A 20,382-nucleotide genomic window follows, 5' to 3' on the forward strand; every position below is an offset into this window, starting at 1 on the left:
CTGTTCTTGTTTGTTATATTTTATAGAACACACCTTAAAAACTTGTCTGCCTCACCTTTTGTACATGGAGCTTGTAGCTATATACTGTAGCAAATAACAACTATATATATCAAAAAACACATTCATGAAAACATATACTCCTTTATCATCTTACAGTCTACAGAAGAAATGAGAAAAGACCTAAAACTGATAAATAATCAATGTGTTTTGACCAATTATAATTGAAACATCCTCTGCTGTGCTTATGTCTGAGGCTTCTGCAGCATGCTGCTGCAGTTTGCAATCAATAAATACTTGCAAAGTAATGAAACACAACAGAAACATCTTCATTTGGCAATGTTTAAGATTTTTATTGTTTTGGTTTCAACTTAATTATGATCATAGTTTCTCCTAAAAGGCAAAAGCCTTCCTTTCCTGCGGAAACTTTTCCGATGGGTTTTAATCAGCATAAGCCAGTCCTTGAGTAGAGAGCTCTGCCTCAGAGAAGACGACGCTGGGTGGCAGGGAGGATGAGGGGATGGGGAGGCCCGCTGCTGCTGAGATGTGACTTTTTGTTGGACGTCCTGCATGAGAATTCATTTCTTCTTCTCGGCCTTCTGTGCAGACTTGGTGACCTTTCCACCGGAGGCGACCTTCTTCTCGACAGACTTGATGACACCGACGGCCACGGTCTGCCTCATGTCACGCACAGCAAAGCGACCTGGGAGGAAGAGATGGGGCAAGAAAAGAGAGAAACAGAGGAGTCAATGAGAGGCTGAAAAGATGCCTCTGACGTGAGTCTGCAACTGGTGGCCGTGAAAATACAGTATACATTTGTTATACTAAGTAACTGATACCAGTACGAATACCAGTAAAAAGGTAAGTAGAAAGCAAAACCGTTAGAATAGCATTATATAGTCATTTTATGTCCTGAACTTTTATTAAACATTTGTCAAATAAAGTTAATTAGATTCTGGATCATGACTAGTCATACTTTGATTCAAATCAAGATTAGGGACTGTAAATCCATTTGGTTGTCCAACTGTCCTTGTACTAGGGATAGACATTTTTAATGATTTCCTTAATCAATCTTTGGCCATGTTGATGAACAACTGATTCATCATTAAATGCGTATAGAATAGTGTTAGACAGACAGAGTATAGTGGGTTTATCAGAGCTGAAAACAGCTGCCTGCAGCGTCGAGAAACGAGGTTGATGAGAGCGGAGTTGGGGGCCGGAAAAAACAATTAACTGAAAGACGCTAAAACGCAGACAGGGAAACTGCAGAATTGGGTGATAAATTCTCTGTAGGTTTTACACTTAGTCATTAAATCCATTATTTATATAAAAATATTGATTAGTGCAGCTTTTAAATAGACCTCTTTCACAGCAGACATTTCGACTTGTCATAGCAGGAAAAGCACAGGTGTAAGTGATAACATGAATTATGGCTCTGTTCCATTTAAGCGTCCCAGTAAGCAAAACCAGCAGGCATTATACCAGGGCCCTGAAACCTGCACACCAAAATAGTATGCAGTCCTCATTAATATTATTAATTACACCTGCGCTTGTCCTGCTATGACATGTCAAAATGTCTGTCGTGAAAAGGGTCTACAAACAAATTCTTGTATCAACAAAACAGGCAAACAGCGTTTCACTCACCCAGCGGGGGATACTGGGAGAAGCTCTCAACACACATGGGTTTTCCAGGCACCATGGTGATGATGGCGGCGTCTCCAGACTTGAGAGCCTTGGGGTTGTCCTCAAGCTTCTTGCCGGAACGACGGTCGATCTTCTCCTTGAGCTCGCTGAACTTGCAGGCAATGTGAGCGGTGTGGCAGTCCAGCACAGGGGCGTAACCCTGGGAGATCTGGCCGGGGTGGTTCAGGATGATGACCTGCAGAGGAAGAGACATGGAGGGAGGTTAAAAGATCATCTGAGATCATCTAAGAATGTGGACTGGTTGGTGGTGGATACCACGGAGTTATTCTCCCAGAAGAGTAGATGGAGGTACGGTTGTGTGGTCTAACAGGGACAGTGTTTATTCTGCTGTGTAATAGTGATGGTTTTCACTGGTAACCCTAGCCTAAATTAAAGGGGAAATACATTTTTTCACAGAAATGGTTAAGTACACTTAAAAATACTGACAGAGCAGCGCCCTGGTAGCTTGATGTTTATGCTGCACACCACATAGCTGCATCGTCTCTGGTTCGATTCCAGCCAGGGACTTTTGTTGCATGCACTCACTTGGCCTGAGATCAACTTTGTTGCAGTTTCTGTAGGGGGTTAGCAGAGGTTTATTGATAACTAAATACCTTATCACAATAAAATGACATTTAGAGAGCATTTTGCCTCCTTAATTTAATCATCCAACATCCCCCTCCACTTCTTTTTAAACCCAACACAGTTTCAGTTTGTAACATAGGCATGCTGCTAAAATTTCTAAAAGCTAAAAATTTCAAGCCCAGGCTGAGATAACCCTGGTGACATCACTTTGACATCATCAGGGTTACTTTCTCAAACTTTGGAAAGCTCCTCCAGAGCCACAGAAGACATAATACAACTGTGTTTACAGACTGAGGAGTACTCCTTGTGACGAGTAAACTAAAAGTTATGTGTAAAATCGGTGAAGTGCCCCTTTAATGTAGTGGTATTTTGACCAAATCCTAACTCGACCACATACTAGCTTTTTTCAGAGCTTTCAACCGCATCTCACAGTCATCTTCAGCAGATCGAGGTCCAAGGTCAAGAATGAACTTTCAACTGGAAACTAGTAGATTTCAGCTAGTGAGAGAAAATCAGTTTTGTTTGTTAGAAAGAGTAGAGGGGCAGTTAAATACTAACAGTTAAGGGACAGGGACTGTTAATTGCTTATTGGTTGGAATTTGTATTTACAACTAATGATTGATTTCCCACTGTGTTAATATAATGGGAATCTGGTTTACACAAAACACAAGAAAGTGACATTTTGGCAGTTATTGTTTAGGCTAATAAGTATACAGTATTATTGCATGAATAATTGCTGAAGACTGTGAAGGTCTGTTGTGAATTAAAAATTTAAAAAGTCTCCAATAGAAACAGTAGGTGTGTTTTGGTTTGTGTATCTACTTCATGTAAAATCACCGGGGGACAAAAACGAGTATGTGTGTATTATGTAAATACAAATGATGAACAGAGGCTTCTGAAAAAACCTAAAAGAACCCAAAAACGACTTCCTCCTAGTTACTCTTTCCTTCTTTTTCCTTTTCCTGAGACTCACCTGGGCAGTGAAGTTATCAGCCGCCATGGGTGGGTCGTTCTTGCTGTCGCCAGCCACGTTTCCACGACGGATTTCCTTGACGGACACGTTCTTGATGTTGAAGCCGACGTTGTCACCAGGGAGAGCTTCAGACAGAGACTCGTGGTGCATCTCCACAGACTTCACCTCAGTGGTCAGGTTGGGGGGAGCAAAGGTGACGACCATACCGGGCTTCAGGATACCGGTCTCAACACGGCCGACGGGGACAGTTCCAATACCTGAGGGAGAACAGGAGGCAACAGGTTTCTAGTACGCTCTTCAGTTAACTTTAAAATAAAATATCTTAGAGGAGGATTTGATGGACACAAGAGTGTGAACTGTAATGTTTTTACACTAAGACCTTAATGAAGGCCTGAAGGAGCCGTAAAGCACAGGCCACCCGGCTCAATAAACATCTTGCCAGTGTTTCTCTGCAGCCATCTTTTGAATTTGATCATTTGTGATTTCACAGTGTTTGAAATATTATAGACGGTCCTGCTACAAATAAGAGTAACATAATGGTATTAATACATGTCAGGTGTAGGTACAGGTGTAGTTTAAGTGTACACTGATAGTTTCCAGTATATTCAGTTCCACCTCTGAGATTGGCCTGTCTGAACTAGTTGAAAAGCTGTGTGGATCCACAGTTTGTCCTTTAGCAGTTATCAGAGTCTACGCTCTGACGCATCAATCAAGAGTCTCCAGTTTCACTACAAGCTGCTGTTACTGTTGCAACTTTCAGGATTTCAGGTGGGCAACTCGACTCTGTGCCTCTTTGGTTTGGTTTAGATATTTTGTGACTGTGTTTTGGTCCAGGTTTAGCTTTATTTGGCATCTTAATTTGCATAGACTCGTAAGTAAAAGGGATGGTTGCCAGCCATGTGTTTTGTTTTGATGGAATACGTGACATTGCGGGCTTCATCTCCCTGTTAAAGTAATGTCATTCAGGCATAGGTATCTTTTACTGTACATAAATGTTCCTTACGGCTTCACTCAGATAGTTACGGAGCCTCAATGCTCGCATGATATTTGGCAACTTTGGTATGCAAGTGGGAGCAGTGGCACCACTGGAGGTCTGCAGTGAGCTGCAAAGTAATGATATCACGGAAGAGGAGTGCTTCCTGTTCTGTCACAGGCTGCATCAGCGATGTTTTAAAAGCTTACTTTGCCCTTGAAGCCTTAATGTATGATCATCGTGCGCACGAGGGAGGCTCATCCTGCATCTTACAGTAAGACTGCTAATAAAATTTCATAGAGAATTATGCTGCCTATTATATAATATCTGAGCACAAACACTGAGAGACAAGATGTTAAGTCGTGACTTGGATTTAATTCCTATTTGCTCACATGTTCTATTTAAAACATTTTGGCTGGATATTCAGAAAGTAGAGAGGGAGTGCTGGTTGGTTTATTATGGTGACTGGCCACGGGGGGAAAAAATCTATTTGCAGATTTGTGAAGATTGTCCTTAAAAATTTTAAATGGGCTCATTTTCAGTGTTTCTTGGTTTATTAAAATGTTTATTTTTTCTTTTTGTATGGGAGATGATAATTAAGTGAGGCATTTATTACAGTGATCTTAATCAGGCAGCAACATTTACGTTAATCTGCATTTAATTCAGACTTGTGCTGTGTTGGAAGCGATACGTAAATGTTACTACCTAGTACAACTGCCATTGTGACGTTTACATAAAAGCATGTACGCGGGAAGTAGGGGTGCTGAGGGGGCTGCAGCACCCCCTAAAATCAGGCCTAATAAAAACCATCAGTTAATAATTTTGTTTTTTTTTTAAGTTTAACTTGTGTTTTACTCCTTTTATTTACTGGGATATATAGGTGTAGTTTACGTTGCTTCCTTTTCCTCGATGTAACGTGTTATGAGGTGACATCATCTGACACTCCTTACCCCCAATCTTGTAGACGTCCTGCAGGGGCAGACGCAGGGGCTTGTCGGTGGGGCGGCTGGGGGGCAGGATGGAGTCCAGAGCCTCCAGCAGGGTGACGCCGGTGGCACCACCCTCCTTACGCTCGATTTTCCAACCCTTGAACCAGCCCATCTGAAATGGAGAATGCGGAGACAGAGAGAGGAGGACAGGAAAAGAGGAAAAAGTAATGGGGTAAGAGAAAGAAAAATAATTAGTTCTAGAGGTTTATTATTTAATGTGATAAAACAAGAAATCCATGAAATATTGCCTTCTGAGTTAGAAACAGAAATTAAAAAAAATCTGAGTCACAGATTTGTGATGGACTGATTTAAAGGAATTCGATGTGAGGCTAGGTCCAGGAGTGTCCAGTGTCCAGTATGTCGCAATAAGTCTCTCACCTTGTCACTGGCCTCCAGCATGTTGTCTCCGTGCCACCCAGAGATGGGGACAAAGGCAACAGTGGCGGGGTTGTAGCCGATCTTCTTGATGTAGGTGCTCACTTCCTTGGTGATCTCCTCGAAACGCTTCTGGCTGTAAGGGGGCTCAGTGGAGTCCATCTTGTTGACTCCGACGATGAGCTGCTTCACACCCAGAGTGTAGGCCAGCAGGGCGTGCTCACGGGTCTGGCCGTTCTTGGAGATACCGGCCTCGAACTCACCGACACCAGCAGCAACGATCAGCACAGCGCAGTCGGCCTAAACAGGGAGAATTTTGTAGAACATACGTGTGTTTTATACATAAAGTATAAAAGGTAATGAATCAGTAGAGAACAAATTAAAAGGTGTCCCTTTACCTGAGAGGTCCCAGTGATCATGTTCTTGATGAAGTCTCTGTGTCCGGGGGCATCAATGATGGTCACGTAGTACTTGCTGGTCTCAAACTTCCACAGAGCAATGTCAATGGTGATGCCACGCTCACGCTCGGCCTTCAGCTTGTCCAGCACCCAGGCGTACTTGAAGGAGCCCTTGCCCATCTGTGGATCATTAAAAAGAAAAGTTAAACTGAGGAGATTTTTAAGATAAAATCATGCCTCTTTAGTGTCCTCTGAAAATTACATCCCAACAGACTTGAAGTTTCTGTTAATTACAGTTAGATTTGGGATACGTTATAGGACCAATTTAATGAAACTAATTTAATGAGACCCATCAGCTTAACCCCAATCTTCATCCAGTTTATCACAGTTTCTAAATAGATGCTCACTGTAAATACCACAGTTACATCACATTACATGGAGTAGTTAATGCACATGTGTTCATCAGGTTTCTCATTCACAGCTCAGTGGGAATACAAAAACTTAATCCTTTAGGCTGACTTTCAGTACCGCTACCACATCCATACTTTTATTTTAGATACCTTAGTTTGGGGAACCTAAACATGTTTTTTTCATTTAACAAAATATGCCAGACTAATTGCATTAGTGTTAAATAAAGGTCTTTGCCTGAATAAAATAAAATGTAAAGTTAGAAAAGTCTCCTAATTTAGACCATGAAATATCTAATCAAAGAATGAGTAAACACACCTGAGAACAAGTTCATGCCCCAGCCCTGGTTTTCATGCAGATCCCCCTTTTTCTATTATTATCCTTTGTTTGAAGCTGCTATTCAGTTCACTTTACTACTGTGCTTGTTATGAAATATATTGTTTTGGCTTTTTTTGTGTGTGTGTTTGTTTTACAATATTCAATTCAAGAGGTAGGTGTAATATTTGTTACTGTGATATATTAACTTTGTAGATACTTCAAAAGCATCAGGCTCATTTTTCCATTTTGTGTCAAACTAATTAGTTTGAAACCTATTTAAACAAATCACTGTTTATATGTGGTTTGCCTTAGTTAAGTGTGTACTTATTCTAATAGTTACTAAAGTAAGTATCCATTAGGGGACATTGGTTATAGTAACGTGGAAGAAATTGTTTCATATGTATTTGAAGCTGATTTTCCACTCTTGTTCAAGCTATATTAATCCTTAAAGCCGAATTCAAGCTTGTATGTATGCATGTTAAAACAGGGAGACTTTCTAAGGACAGTACACATCTTTTAACAGTAGGTGGCAGTTTTAACCAAGTAATCTCAGTGACCAGATACATCCACCACACCCGTTTCCCACACCATGATGACACAGTGATTCTGCCTTTATGTCTCATACGTGTGTGTGTCCTGTGGTGCGTTTTCTTTTGTTGAAAACTTAATTGAAGGGCTCCTGTGTCTCCATAACCAACCTCTGCGGCTTCCTTCTCAAACTTCTCGATGGTTCTCTTGTCGATTCCTCCGCACTTGTAGATCAGGTGGCCGGTGGTGGTGGACTTGCCGGAGTCGACATGGCCAATGACCACGATGTTGATGTGGATCTTTTCCTTTCCCATTTCGATTTACTGGTTATAAACAACATGGGGGAGTAATTATGTTGACTTTATAATTTAATATTTTAACTTTAAATTTGTCTCTAAAATGGGGTTGACTCAGTTGTAATTAAAATCAGTTGTTAGCTAACGTTGGCGAGCTGCTGGCCGTTAAGTAATTCAAATTATAAAACACCACGGGGAGCCGTTATGTTGACTTCAAATTAAAATATCTCAGGCTTAAATTAGTCTCTAAATAGCGTGAGCTCAGTAGGGGCCACCGGGCGAGATTATGATGACACTAATTTAATCGAAAATCAGCGGTACGTTTTGAACATGTCCTGTGATTGATTTTCAACCTTAACAACTGCGGCATAACCAGTTAGCTGCAGTGTTGCCAACTCTTCCCCAATCACAGTAGCCAGCAAGTCGCCAGGTGACGCCATACGCTCATTTGCGTGTCGATGACGTCATCACGCTGTCATTCGCATCAAGCTTAGGGCAGTGACGGAGAGATCGCCCTCATTTAAGACGCATAAAACGTAGTTAGAGAAATATTTGGCCAAATAATCACAAACTCGTGTATTCGAAGTAAAAATATATATAATAAAATAAAAATTACAAAAGGAAGGGAGAAGATCAAACGAACAATTTAAACATTTACGATCATCAAACCAACTATTTACATATTTACAACATCTTAATCTAGAGATAGAGAAGCACAAACTATTTACAAGCTGTAACATCCTAATCCAGAGAGAAAGTGAAGCTGCCCCACACTGACTGCGCAAGAGGAGAGGAAGAGAGACACTGTTGGTTGAAGAGCCGCAGCGTGAAGGGAATAAATTACAATCTAATATTTCTCGCATTTCCCCCCCCCGATGGTCTGAATAAGTCGCTAAATTTGTCGCTTTTTTAGAAACAAAAAGGTTGGCAGCACTGGTTAACTGACCGTTAAGTGTTAAAGCAGCCGTGTAACATATAGCTGTACGTTAGTAGGCATCTAATATAGGTTTAGTTAGCTAACTGTTGGAAGATCTGTTTTCTGAAACTGTCATTCGATGCTCGTGCACGTCGCCACCGGAAAGGCGACACTGGTGAGTCACGCGCCATGTGCTCGATACCGGCGGCCCGGCCTCCATGTTGCGCCGGGAGCGCAGAGCCGCCATGTTACCAACTGATGCAAGCGCGCGCACCGACACCGTACAGACAGCATTGGGGTGTAAGGTGCGCGTTCACGATGGTAGAAACGACTACCATGACTGGCAGAAATAACAATCTGGTGCCTGTTTTATAGTTTAAGTTCATCATAATTGTTCCCAATTAACGTTTTGTTTGTTTAAACCAGTGTAGTTAGCCGCATTAAGACTAAAAGCCGAATAGACGACCAGATGCTGTACCAAGTTTATATAGACAAGAAGTCCAAGGTGAGCTAGCATGTTTACTCTGTAACAAAGCCAAAATTTTGAAAACAGCAAAGCATCATCTGATTGTGTGTCTAGTTTGACACAGCTGCCTCCTTATTCTGATTCCCTGCCCTGAATACTACCTCAGCTCCTGGGCATGCAATTTGTTTTTTTTTTTTTAGTATTCACCTTCAAGAGCTGGAATAAAAAGATGACATTTTACTTACCTGTGCCCAGCAACTAACAAGATCTCCCGGTTTAAAGCAGTGGGGGGAAAAAAGACAGAATGTGATCTGTCCAGGGTTTTTATACTGAACCAACAAGGAGGGAGGGCTGCTTGCTCTCCTTGCTGTCAGACTAAAGTAAGGGGTGCTATTGGCTGGGGCGGCATAACTCCTATCGAGGCGATTGGATGACAAGTGTATCACCGGACACAGATACCATGGTCAAAAACAGCTGCAACACAGAGAGGCTCGCCTCTGACAGCCCAAAACCTCACCAACTGCAACAGCAAAAAAGGATGAAGACAAGCCGATTTCAATTTTTTCAAAGACATTTATTTTATTAGTTACCAGCAGCTTTCTTTCCAATTAAATTTGTGGCATTTAACATCAAGATACAGTTTTAAACTATTTCCAACTTAAACTTAACTGAGAAGAGGCACCGTCATGTGATTCAGGCAAGTGACAATGCCACGTAGTTCTTTTTTCCTGCGAAAACTTTTGCGATGGGTTTTAATCAGCATAAGCCAGTCCTTTAATAGAGAGCTCTGCCACAGAGAAGATGATCCAGGGTGGGGGGAAGGGGTGGCCCGCTGCTGCCGGCACACATCTTGTTGCTGGATGTCCTGCACGACCATTCATTTCTTCTTCTGGGCCTTCTCTGCAGCCTTGGTTGTCTTTCCGGATACTTCCTTGAACTCCACAGCCTTGATGACGCCGACGGCCACCGTCTGCCTCATGTCACGCACGGCAAAACGACCTGGGAATACAAGAGGGGTGAGCAGTGAGTAACTTCATTTTATTGCATCAACACTAAATATTTCTAAATGTACTGTATAAAGTAGGCTTTAAGAACAAAACATACCGAGGGGAGGGTAGCTGGAGAAGGGCTCCACAACCATGGGCTTCTGTGGAACCAGGTTGACGATGGCGGCGTCTCCAGACTTGACGAATTTGGGTTGGTCCTCAAGCTTCTTGCCAGAACGACGGTCGATCTTCTCGATGAGCTCCTTGAACTTGCAAGCAATGTGAGCTGTGTGGCAATCCAGGACAGGGGCGTAACCTGCATTGATCTGGCCAGGGTGGTTCAGGATGATGACCTGTGGACACATTATAAAGTTAGAACTCCGCCCAGTCGCAACTTGACCCAAGACTGGAAGCCATTCTTTCACAAGTTCGCAATACAAACCTGGGCGTTGAAGTTGTCAGCTCCCTTGGGTGGGTCGTTCTTGCTGTCGCCAGCCACGTATCCACGACGGATTTCCTTGACGGACACGTTCTTGATGTTGAAGCCGACGTTGTCACCAGGGACAGCCTCGGGCAGAGACTCGTGGTGCATCTCGACAGACTTCACCTCAGTGGTCAAGCAGGGGGGAGCAAAGGTGACGACCATACCGGGCTTCAGGACACCGGTCTCCACACGACCGACGGGGACAGTTCCAATACCTGGGGGGGGGAAAAAAAAAAAATTGATTTAAGTACTCAAGAAACTGACCGCAAGTTCCAATTCATACAACTGTCTTACTATTAGTATAACTCAATTCTTACCGCCGATTTTGTAGACGTCCTGCAGGGGCAGACGCAGGGGCTTGTCGGTGGGGCGGGCAGGTGGCAGGATGGCATCAAGAGCCTCCAGCAGTGTGGTTCCACTAGCATTACCCTCCTTGCGCTCAATCTTCCATCCCTTGAACCAGCCCATCTACAGACGGATTCAAAAGACAAAAGTAAATCCATGTCCAATTCATCAGGTTAACAACTTGAGCGCCACATGGTAAAATTTCCTCACCTTGTCACTGCCCTCCAGCATGTTGTCTCCGTGCCACCCAGAGATGGGGACAAAGGCAACAGTGGCGGGGTTGTAGCCGATCTTCTTGATGTAGGTGCTCACTTCCTTGGTGATCTCCTCAAAACGGGCCTGGCTGTAAGGGGGCTCGGTGGAGTCCATCTTGTTGACTCCAACGATGAGCTGCTTCACGCCAAGGGTGAAGGCCAGCAGGGCGTGCTCACGTGTCTGGCCGTTCTTGGAGATACCGGCCTCGAACTCACCAACACCAGCAGCAACGATCAGCACAGCGCAGTCAGCCTAAAATGAAAAAATTAAAATCATGGTAAGAGTTCAGATTTTAATACACTAAAGCAAGATGCAGTTCACACTTTGAGCTTGCAGTGTATTAACACGATCATTTACCTGAGAGGTACCAGTGATCATGTTCTTGATGAAGTCTCTGTGTCCAGGGGCATCAATGATGGTCACGTAGTACTTGCTGGTCTCAAACTTCCACAGAGCAATGTCAATGGTGATACCACGCTCACGCTCGGCCTTCAGTTTGTCCAGCACCCAGGCGTACTTGAAGGAGCCCTTGCCCATCTGTGGATGATTAAAAATGATCAGTTTTTATTCATTTTCTGCTTCTAGAAATACATTAGATATAAGTGAAATCAGGACATTGCTATGGGCTGCAATATAAAACCAGATGTATACATTAAGAAATTATATTTAGCCCATGTATGGCAACCAGTTGCTACAACAACCAGTAAAAACAATTCTGCGTGTGTTTAGGAACTATTTGGACTAAAGTGGTGGCCAACAATAAATTTAACATCCAGCACATCCTTTAGGCCAACCTCCAGGCTATTATATATAATTTTATACCTTTGTGCCAACATTTATCCAACACAATAGATTCCTGTAGCTTTTCAATGTTAAACATTTCAGCTTCCTAATAATGTATATTAAAGTATTTTTACATATTACACATGAGTTAAAACATCTTGACTGCTGTACTGAAGCACAGTCACTAACAGCGCTGCTCGCGTTAAGCCCCACCCCGCGTGCGCGCACACAGTCGCTCCATTCTCGAGCCGGGCAGCAGGGCTCAGGAGGCACGCTGACGCCGCCATCTTGGCTCTTGACTCCAACGGTTATAAAGATAAGACACCAAATAACTACTCACCTCGGCGGCTTCCTTCTCAAACTTCTCGATGGTTCTCTTGTCGATTCCTCCGCACTTGTAGATCAGATGGCCAGTAGAGGTGGACTTGCCGGAGTCGACATGGCCAATGACCACGATGTTGATGTGGATCTTTTCCTTTCCCATTGTTGTAGTTTCTGTCACGAATTAAAAATCCGTTAGCTCTCCTTTCTAAGCGCGCCATACTTGATTAGCCTAGTTGACATTTAACCACAGAACGGTAATGTGCCGTTAAATGAACCATGACACTTCGGGCCCGGCTTAAGTTTAAACACCATTGTGACAGTAACGTTAGTTCATAGAAAGATTTTTAAAAAAGGAGGTAATATAAGACCACATTTTTAATAAACTTAAGTCATAAATCAGTTAACATTTTAATAGTTACTACACGGTAATGGTGCGGGATTTGAGCCGTTTACAGGCGGTGGCTACTAGGCCTCACTCGGCCACAGGCCAGGCGAGACACGTGTTACTCCTTGGGCCACGTCGTATAAAGTTACAAAGATCGCCAAATATTCAGAAGCTATTTTGTCCAGACTCCCAACACCTGTCACTGGAGAATATGTACAGTTGTTTCATGGCGGGGACTAAAGAAATGCCAGTCCAGCATCCTCGTATTACCGCTTTAGCAGCCCCCTCTTTGTTCCTTCCCCCCACATTCTCTCCTCCCTCGTTACCGCTTTTGTTAAAAAAGTTAAATACAGTCTCGCTAAAAAGCGCAAACAGATTAGCAAACCACAAGTGATAGCTAAGTCACCCTTGACGTTTTATTAGCAATTCCTTTAACAACAAAAATCTACAGGTTTGTTTGAAGTTACATAACCGAAAAGGCAAAGTTTTGGATTTAAAAAAAAAAGTCGAACACACAACTAAATCTTATTAAGCATCAGGAAGAGTGAAAGGCCCGTATCCTGCTCTCTCTCTCTCTCTCTCTCTCTGTCTCTCTACCTTATGGATCAAAGCTGAACTTACCGGTGTTTCTGGGTTTTCACGGCCAAAGCTGCTGCCCCTAGCCAGGTAACAGAAAGAGGAAGACAAGGGCTGGACCGGGAGGTTTTATACTAAATGGGAGGCGGCCTGACTTCCCGTCGCCCTCCCCGGTGCAGACCCCGCAAATCACACACATTCCTGCAAAAAACGTCAGCACGCCACCGGATGAACCGCCTGAAACATGTATGATGTCTCACGAGCTCTGAAACGACAACAACAGAGAAACTATAATGAAGACAATGAGAATGATCCAGAAAGTGTTAAAGCACACACAATTTATCTTTTTAAACAGTTTGTGGGTTTTTGACACTCTAGTGTGACATATTTTTAAGCTATTGAAACACTTTAAATACATAATGTCAGGCAGAAAAAAAAACCATCCACTTAAGATTGTTACCATTAAACTTAATAAAGTTTGAAAAAATAGACATGGCTTCACCAAATTTTTTGAAATAATGTTAAGGCAGGAATTATTTTCGACCGAGCGGTGGAAAAACAGATGCAAAAACACACAATACGGGACAAAATATTTCTTCATGGCATGTAAGAAAAGTGACCCTGATTTTATGTTTGCCAGGGGCATCGTTGTGTAAACATCACATTAGAAACAGACGAGTCTCTGCACACATGGAAGTGCATTTTCATCATTAATTAAAAAAAAAAAATTCAAAAAAGAAATTCAGATAAAACAATTATTTCAGCATTATATTATTTACCTACACAAGACCATAACAACACATATACTCCCCCCCACCCCCCCAGGCCCTGCTGGACCTGCTCTTCCACCCACCGGTATTACTGGGACGACTCGTCAGCTTGACAAGATTACCTAAATCCGAGCGAGATTTGCATTCAAACAGAGCCCAGGCCCTGAATAGATGAACTCATGCTGTTTTGAAGACACCTTATCATCCGGTCGTTTACATTTACAACAGACGCATATACGCATGTAGTGTTTGATTGAATTAAAAGTGACAGCTGGTTTTACTACTTTAATTAGGTAATCTGGTTAATTAAGAATATTTGACTTCACTGGGGAATTAAAATAAACACAATCACACCCATATTCTCGTCTTAAAGCTGTCCACTGCATCCTGTCAATGTGAGTTATTAATTAGACTGATAAAAAAGCTAAACTCAGCTGATAATAAGAAGTGGGATGAACTCGTTCCTGTTTTGACACTGGGATGCTTCTTGATGGGGGTCAGGAGGTCAGATTATGCCTCTTCCTGTGGCATGTTGCCCAGTATAGAGGCAGCTGGCATCCCCTGGTATATACACACACACACACACACACACACACACACACACACTAACTGCTCGCTCGGCTTTCCCTCTAGTTCAGGTAACAGCCACTTCGACTTGGCAGCTGCTGCCTTTACTCAGCGGAGAGTAGAGCGACCAGGAGGGGGGAAGCAGAGTGAAGGGCTGAGAGGTGGGGAGGGAGGACGAGAGGCAGGCTGGGGGAGATATGGGGAGAGGAGGGAAGCGATAAGACGACTGAGGGGCAGAAAGAGAGTGGCAACTTGCTAATAGAGTCACAAGAAGTGAGGGTAAAATGACCAGAAGCGTGGTTTCTTCTGCTGGAGTCGTAGAAGGAACGTTCAGATTATTAAAAAGCACAGAATGGGAAGACATCTTGTAAAATTGACTCATTTTTTTGTCAAATTATTGTGAAGAAATCCCCGGTAAATGTCAGATATATGCGAACTGAGTTCTTGCTTGACTGCAAACAGGTTCTTCCGTGTTTTAATTCACATTATACAACCCATCTGACGAGGCTATATGTGAAGAACCATGCCTATAATTGTCAAGCATAATGTACTTTTAAAGACCTTCTGACTCCACAGGTTGCCACAGTGTTGAGCAACTGCCATTCATAACCAGCGGCTTGAAAAATGTGGTCTGAGCCAGTTTAAAATAGTGTGACACAGTAGGTTATTGAACAGCACAGCCTTTTAAAACAGCTCAGTGTCTAAACAGACCTGACGTGGCTGTGATCCTGTGAGCCCTCTTCATTAAAACTAAACACATCGTACAATTCTATCTTACCTCCATCAATCAGTGTCTGGCACTTTTTCTAATGTAACAAAATAGAAATTTCACACCTCATTAAGCCCTTAAAGAGTGAATTACATCTGAAGCAATATAAAAAAAAGATGTACAATTAAAAAACAAAGAAAGCACACAGGTTTTTGTTGTCTGTATAGTCACCTGTTATATGGTTAGATTAGATTCAACTTTATTGTCATTACACATGTACAAGTACAAGGCAACGAAATGCAGTTTAGGTCTAACCAGAAGTGCAATAAGCAAAGTGCAGGATATAAAGTGTGTGCATAAGTGCAGGATAGAGCAGTATAATGAAAATATTTACAAGTGGTACTATGGACATAATATACAGATGGCATTACTATAAACAGAAGTATACTGATGGATATGTACAATAAGGAATTGGACTGGGCAGAACAGCAGTGCAATGAATATAAAGTAGTGCAATTTATGGATATAGTTAACAGTGCAGCAGATGAGTTATTGCAGTATTCAGTACATAGTACTGGAGTGCAAATGATGCAGTTTATGTATAAATAAATAGTCCGGTAGTGCAAATGAACATGTGGTACATGTAGCAAAAACAATATAGCAGCATGAAATGTTGGGCAAAGATTGCTGCACCAAAACATAGCTGATTTCTATCTTGACTCATCGCTCACTCTCCTACACACCTGTCTGTATACAGGTGTGCAAATACTGCTTTCTCCTGTAAACACAAAGAAAATTATGTAACACTTATGAAATCAAAAATTTCCATTTCATTTTCCAAAGTTACCGTGTACACCCCGTTTAAAGAAAATTACGGTCACTCAAACATACCTCTAAGGTAGGTAAACAGGGACTGTTTGACCTCTCTGACTGATTTTGTTTATGTCTAGGGTCAGTTAGGTTGAGAGAGATGCGGCAGTAAAGACACAGAAAGCGAGTGAAGAGACTGGGACAGTGAGGAAGTGACAGCGAGATGTTTTCCAGCCTACGAAAGGTGGAGCAAAGAAACCTGGCAGAGACCTAGAGGTGAACTCAGTGTTCAGGGTGACACACAGACACACAAGTACATTTTTCAAGTGTTCAGAGGAAAGTGGCTTTAGCCGTGTGTTTAGCTGGCACACACACACACACACACACACACACACACACACACACACACACACAAACGCAACACCAAGATACACTTTCATGGTCACCATTTAACTCGTTATATCAAGATCACAATCTTTGCTCCCATATTTTAGATGAAAGACTCAAAATGCTTAATATATCACACTTCCATATTAGTGAGTGCCAAGTTGGATATATAGGAGCTTTCAGAAAAATCTGAGTTTCGTTGACGTGAACGATGTTTACAACTCGGAAACTCGTTATTACGATAACTCCGATGTGACTTGAACACGGCATAACATCAGCATGCTAACATGCTCCCAATTACAATGTTAACATGTTGATGTTCAGCAGGTATAATATTTACCACGTTCACCAGCTTATGTTAGCGTGTTAGCATGCTAACATTTGCTAATTAGCACTTAACACAAAGTACAGCTGAGGCTGATGGGGATGTCATTAGTTTTGCAGGTACTTAGCCATAAACAAAAATGTTAAACTAAATGAAATCATGACCTGATGATGGCGCTAGAGGAAAAGTCAGAGGATCACCAAAGTTATTACAGTTTATCCTGAGGGGACATGAATGTGTGAACCTAATTTCAAGGCAATTCATCCAAGAGTTGTTGAGATATTTCACTCAAAACCATAAATGTGAACCTCATCGTGGCTGTGGAGGAAAAGTAAGAGGATCGCCAAACTCAGTAGGGTTCATCCTCTGTGGACCACGAGTGTCTGTATAAAATGTCAATTCACGTAATAGTTGTTGAGATATTTCAGTCTGGACCAAAGTCGTGGACCAACTGACCCGACATTGCCAGCATGGCTACACACACACACACACGTACACTATCGCTCTAATGATCTGATGGCTGAACAGAGCAAAGTACAACAGCTGTGCTCTTATTTCATGGCAGGAGAGGGCGAAGTGTGTGTGTGTGTGTGTGTGTGTGTGTGTGTGAGGGAGAATGTGATTCAGTCGGTCCTTGGCAGCATGTCAGTGATGAGTCATCGGGTATGACTGGTGGTTATAGCAACGGGGATCTGAACATTTTAACTACTGAGAAAAACCTGTCGTTTGTTAGTACAGACAGACAGACAGACAGGCAGACAGACAAACAGACAGAAAGGCAGGCAGGCAGGCAGGCAGACAGACAGGCAGACAGACAGGCAGGCAAACAGGCAGACAGACAGGCAGACAGACAGGCAGGCAAACAGGCAGACAGGCAGGCAAACAGGCAGACAAGCAGGCAGGCAGGCAGACAGACAGACAGAAAGGCAGGCAGACAGGCAGGCAGGCAGACAGGCAGGCAGGCAGGCAGACAGGCAGACAGACAGGCAGGCAAACAGGCAGACAGACAGGCAGACAGACAGGCAGGCAAACAGGCAGACAGGCAGGCAAACAGGCAGACAAGCAGGCAGGCAGGCAGACAGACCGACAGAAAGGCAGGCAGACAGGCAGGCAGGCAGACAGGCAGGCAGGCAGGCAGACAGACAGACAGACAGACAGACAGGCAGACAGGCAGACAAGCAGGCAGACAGACAGACAGAAAGGCAGGCAGAAAGGCAGGCAGGCAGGCAGGCAGACAAGCAGGCAGGCAGGCAGACAAGCAGGCAGACAGACAGACAGAAAGGCAGGCAGACAGGCAGGCAAACAGGCAGGCAGGCAGGCAGGCAGATAGCTGCAGAGATTTTTTGGATATGCGATGTATGAGGTTCTTAATTTTCATTGGTTCATATTCATTTTAAATGCATTTATTTTAATTACCCAGTTTATTTGATGCAGTTCTTACAGCCATATACCTCAGTGTGCGGCATTGATTAAAGCACCGATCAGCTTTGCCTCACTGTTCTCAGGTAAACAAAGCATTCTGTTTTAAAAGGCTCCTTTGATTAGACTCAACTGCCTCTAAACATTACATCTATAAAATCTTTTAGATTATTCAAACTAGACTTTTTTTTCCAACTTTGAAATCACGTTGCTCTCCGTCTCATGTTTACTTTTATGAATTAATGTCATGACAGTTTTTGTTCACTTTTTGTATGAACCACCGAATAATTGGTCAGATGTAATGACTTGAAATCAAGATGATGCATATTAAGAGTCTTATCCTTCAAACAGTCAATTTGTTCAAATTTTCTCCCATTCAGCTACAACAGCATTGAGATCGGCCACTGATGTTGGGCGATGAGGTTCGGCTCGCAGTCGGCGTCCCAGTTCATCCCAAAGTTGTTAGATGGGGTGGAGGTCCGGGCTCTGTGCAGGACAGTCAAGTTCTTCCGCACCAATGGTGTTGAAATAGGAAAGGGAGAAACAAACTTCTGGGAGCACACCATCGCCTGAAGCATCTCTAAGGGGTCACAGTATTAACTTGAGGGGCTGCAAGATGATTTACAGGATGGGGACGGAGACAAAACCTTTACAATGCATCCAAATAAAAAAGGAAAACAAAGATCACGCTTTGGTTGGAGTGGTCACAATCAGTAGACATATGCAACTGGTGACAAGGGACGCAATTAGACATGACTTCATTTTAGGGGGTCACAAGCCAAAAAGTTTGGGACCCACTACAATAACGTATATAAATAACACTCAATCTAAATAATCTGTTTTCGTGTGAAAAGTTTCAACTCTTCAGCATCTAAAAACCATTAAATTGAAGACGGGAAATCACTCTTTGATGAAAAACTCATGTGAACATGTAACAAGGGGTTGCAAGTAGACATTACATAATTTTAGTACACAAAAAGTGTCCATATACTTTTGGCCACATAGTATAGTGGAGATAGATCGATAGAAAATATTTTACCTCTACAGTAAATGGACATGTACTATTCATATATTGATTTAAACACATTATGGATTCTTGTTTGGACCATAGTTTGCAGTGGGCAGCAGCAGCAGCAGCAGCTCAGTCGTGGTACTTCAGTCGTCTTTATCTGCCAGTTTTAAGAAACATGACTTGGTGCCTGCGTGGGTGCAGAAAAAATGAAGGCTGACAGATTCTGATCGATGCCAACATTCAGACAATCCCACGGCACTGGCATTAATGTTCAGACAGGCAGAGTTTAAGGTACCTCAATCTAAATAACAACGTCGGCACACTGAATGCAATTACAGTCTGAGCCGGGGGGGGGGGAACATTTAATGCAAATAAAGCACATTTGCAACACATAGCCAGTTCCACATCTCCTGTTGTCTGCGGCCACACACTCCCCCGCGCTTCACACTTGCAAACAAAGTATTCCCTTTTGGTGTCCAGGCTATCGTCTGCATTTGTTAACACACGCTGAGTGTTAAAGAGAAATGTTTATCACATGCATATCACAGCCTCCAGGGTAGATAGCTACTTGATTAAATGTTTGGCTTCTATTTTAGGGGATGCAGGGCATTTCATTCACCCAGCATGGGCTCTGATTGCACCCTCGAACCAGCAAAGGAAGGGAGATCTCTCATTGAATTGCCTCTTTCAAGGTTTATTTCATTTCTTTTTACCCATATGTTTGAGCTGGATCTGTAACGTAGCCGATCTGTAAAGCCTGTTGAAATATTATATGTGATACTGGAAAAAACAAATAAACTTGTATTTACTTTTTTTCAACAATTAAGTGTATGTTGTTCTGCTCCAAATGCTTGGTCAGTGGTATTTTGAGTATATTTCATGAACCGTTGAGCCTTGAAACCGGTTGAAAGCCCATTGCACGTTTAAAATGTAATTGACAAAATGTAAATTCATTTCAAAGTGCTCAGATTATCTTTAGGCCTATTTTTAAACAAATTTGCAAGTGGCGAGGTTTCTGGGTTAGTAGCGTACAGATTTAATAAGCCATGTGACTTATGAATGTCACCATTTTTAAAAATCAAACTGGTCTCTTATCAGTTCTTTATCACTTAAGTACAGGACCACGGTAAAACAAAAACAGGAGAAAATTGAGGGTGAAGGACAAAGTAAAGGTACAGTCACTAGAAAATTAAGAGGACTTCCATGCAATAAAACTTTACTGAGACATACTTTACAACATACATTAAAATTGGATACAAATATCCCTGAAGGTACATTTACAGGGTATTGTTTCTAATCAGTTTATGATAAATATCTCACAGGGACCCAAGTGATAAATA

The 20,382-nt window shown here is 42.5% G+C and overlaps 2 protein-coding genes and 1 long non-coding RNA gene across 4 annotated transcripts; 1 reads left to right on the forward strand and 2 right to left on the reverse strand.

Moving 5' to 3' along the window:
* Nucleotides 1-325: 325 nt before the first annotated feature.
* LOC122864466 (elongation factor 1-alpha) lies at nt 326-9,304 on the reverse strand. Its single transcript, XM_044171926.1, has 8 exons — nt 9,151-9,304; nt 7,398-7,550; nt 5,974-6,153; nt 5,579-5,875; nt 5,162-5,312; nt 3,239-3,495; nt 1,642-1,876; nt 326-700 (listed from the first exon to the last, which is right to left on the reverse strand). Exons 2-8 carry the CDS (start codon nt 7,539-7,541, stop codon nt 576-578), a joined length of 1,389 nt encoding a protein of 462 aa, XP_044027861.1. The 5' UTR covers nt 7,542-7,550; nt 9,151-9,304; the 3' UTR covers nt 326-575.
* On the forward strand, nt 5,235-19,427 carry LOC122864469. 2 transcript variants are annotated; one of them, XR_006375227.1, is made up of 3 exons: nt 5,235-5,372; nt 16,040-16,175; nt 18,411-19,427. It is a non-coding gene; the product is annotated as an uncharacterized LOC122864469 (long non-coding RNA). The 2 variants fall into 2 exon arrangements; XR_006375226.1 differs by lacking the exon at nt 5,235-5,372 and adding an exon at nt 9,810-9,928.
* Nucleotides 9,459-13,245, reverse strand: LOC122864468 (elongation factor 1-alpha). Its single transcript, XM_044171928.1, has 8 exons — nt 13,089-13,245; nt 12,099-12,253; nt 11,333-11,512; nt 10,931-11,227; nt 10,693-10,843; nt 10,334-10,590; nt 10,010-10,244; nt 9,459-9,904 (listed from the first exon to the last, which is right to left on the reverse strand). The coding sequence occupies exons 2-8, from the start codon at nt 12,240-12,242 to the stop codon at nt 9,783-9,785; spliced, it is 1,386 nt and encodes a 461-aa protein (XP_044027863.1). The 5' UTR covers nt 12,243-12,253; nt 13,089-13,245; the 3' UTR covers nt 9,459-9,782.
* Nucleotides 19,428-20,382: the final 955 nt, after the last annotated feature.

This window comes from Siniperca chuatsi, linkage group LG17 (assembly GCF_020085105.1).
Source record: "Siniperca chuatsi isolate FFG_IHB_CAS linkage group LG17, ASM2008510v1, whole genome shotgun sequence".
Classification (NCBI taxonomy): domain Eukaryota; kingdom Metazoa; phylum Chordata; class Actinopteri; order Centrarchiformes; family Sinipercidae; genus Siniperca; species Siniperca chuatsi.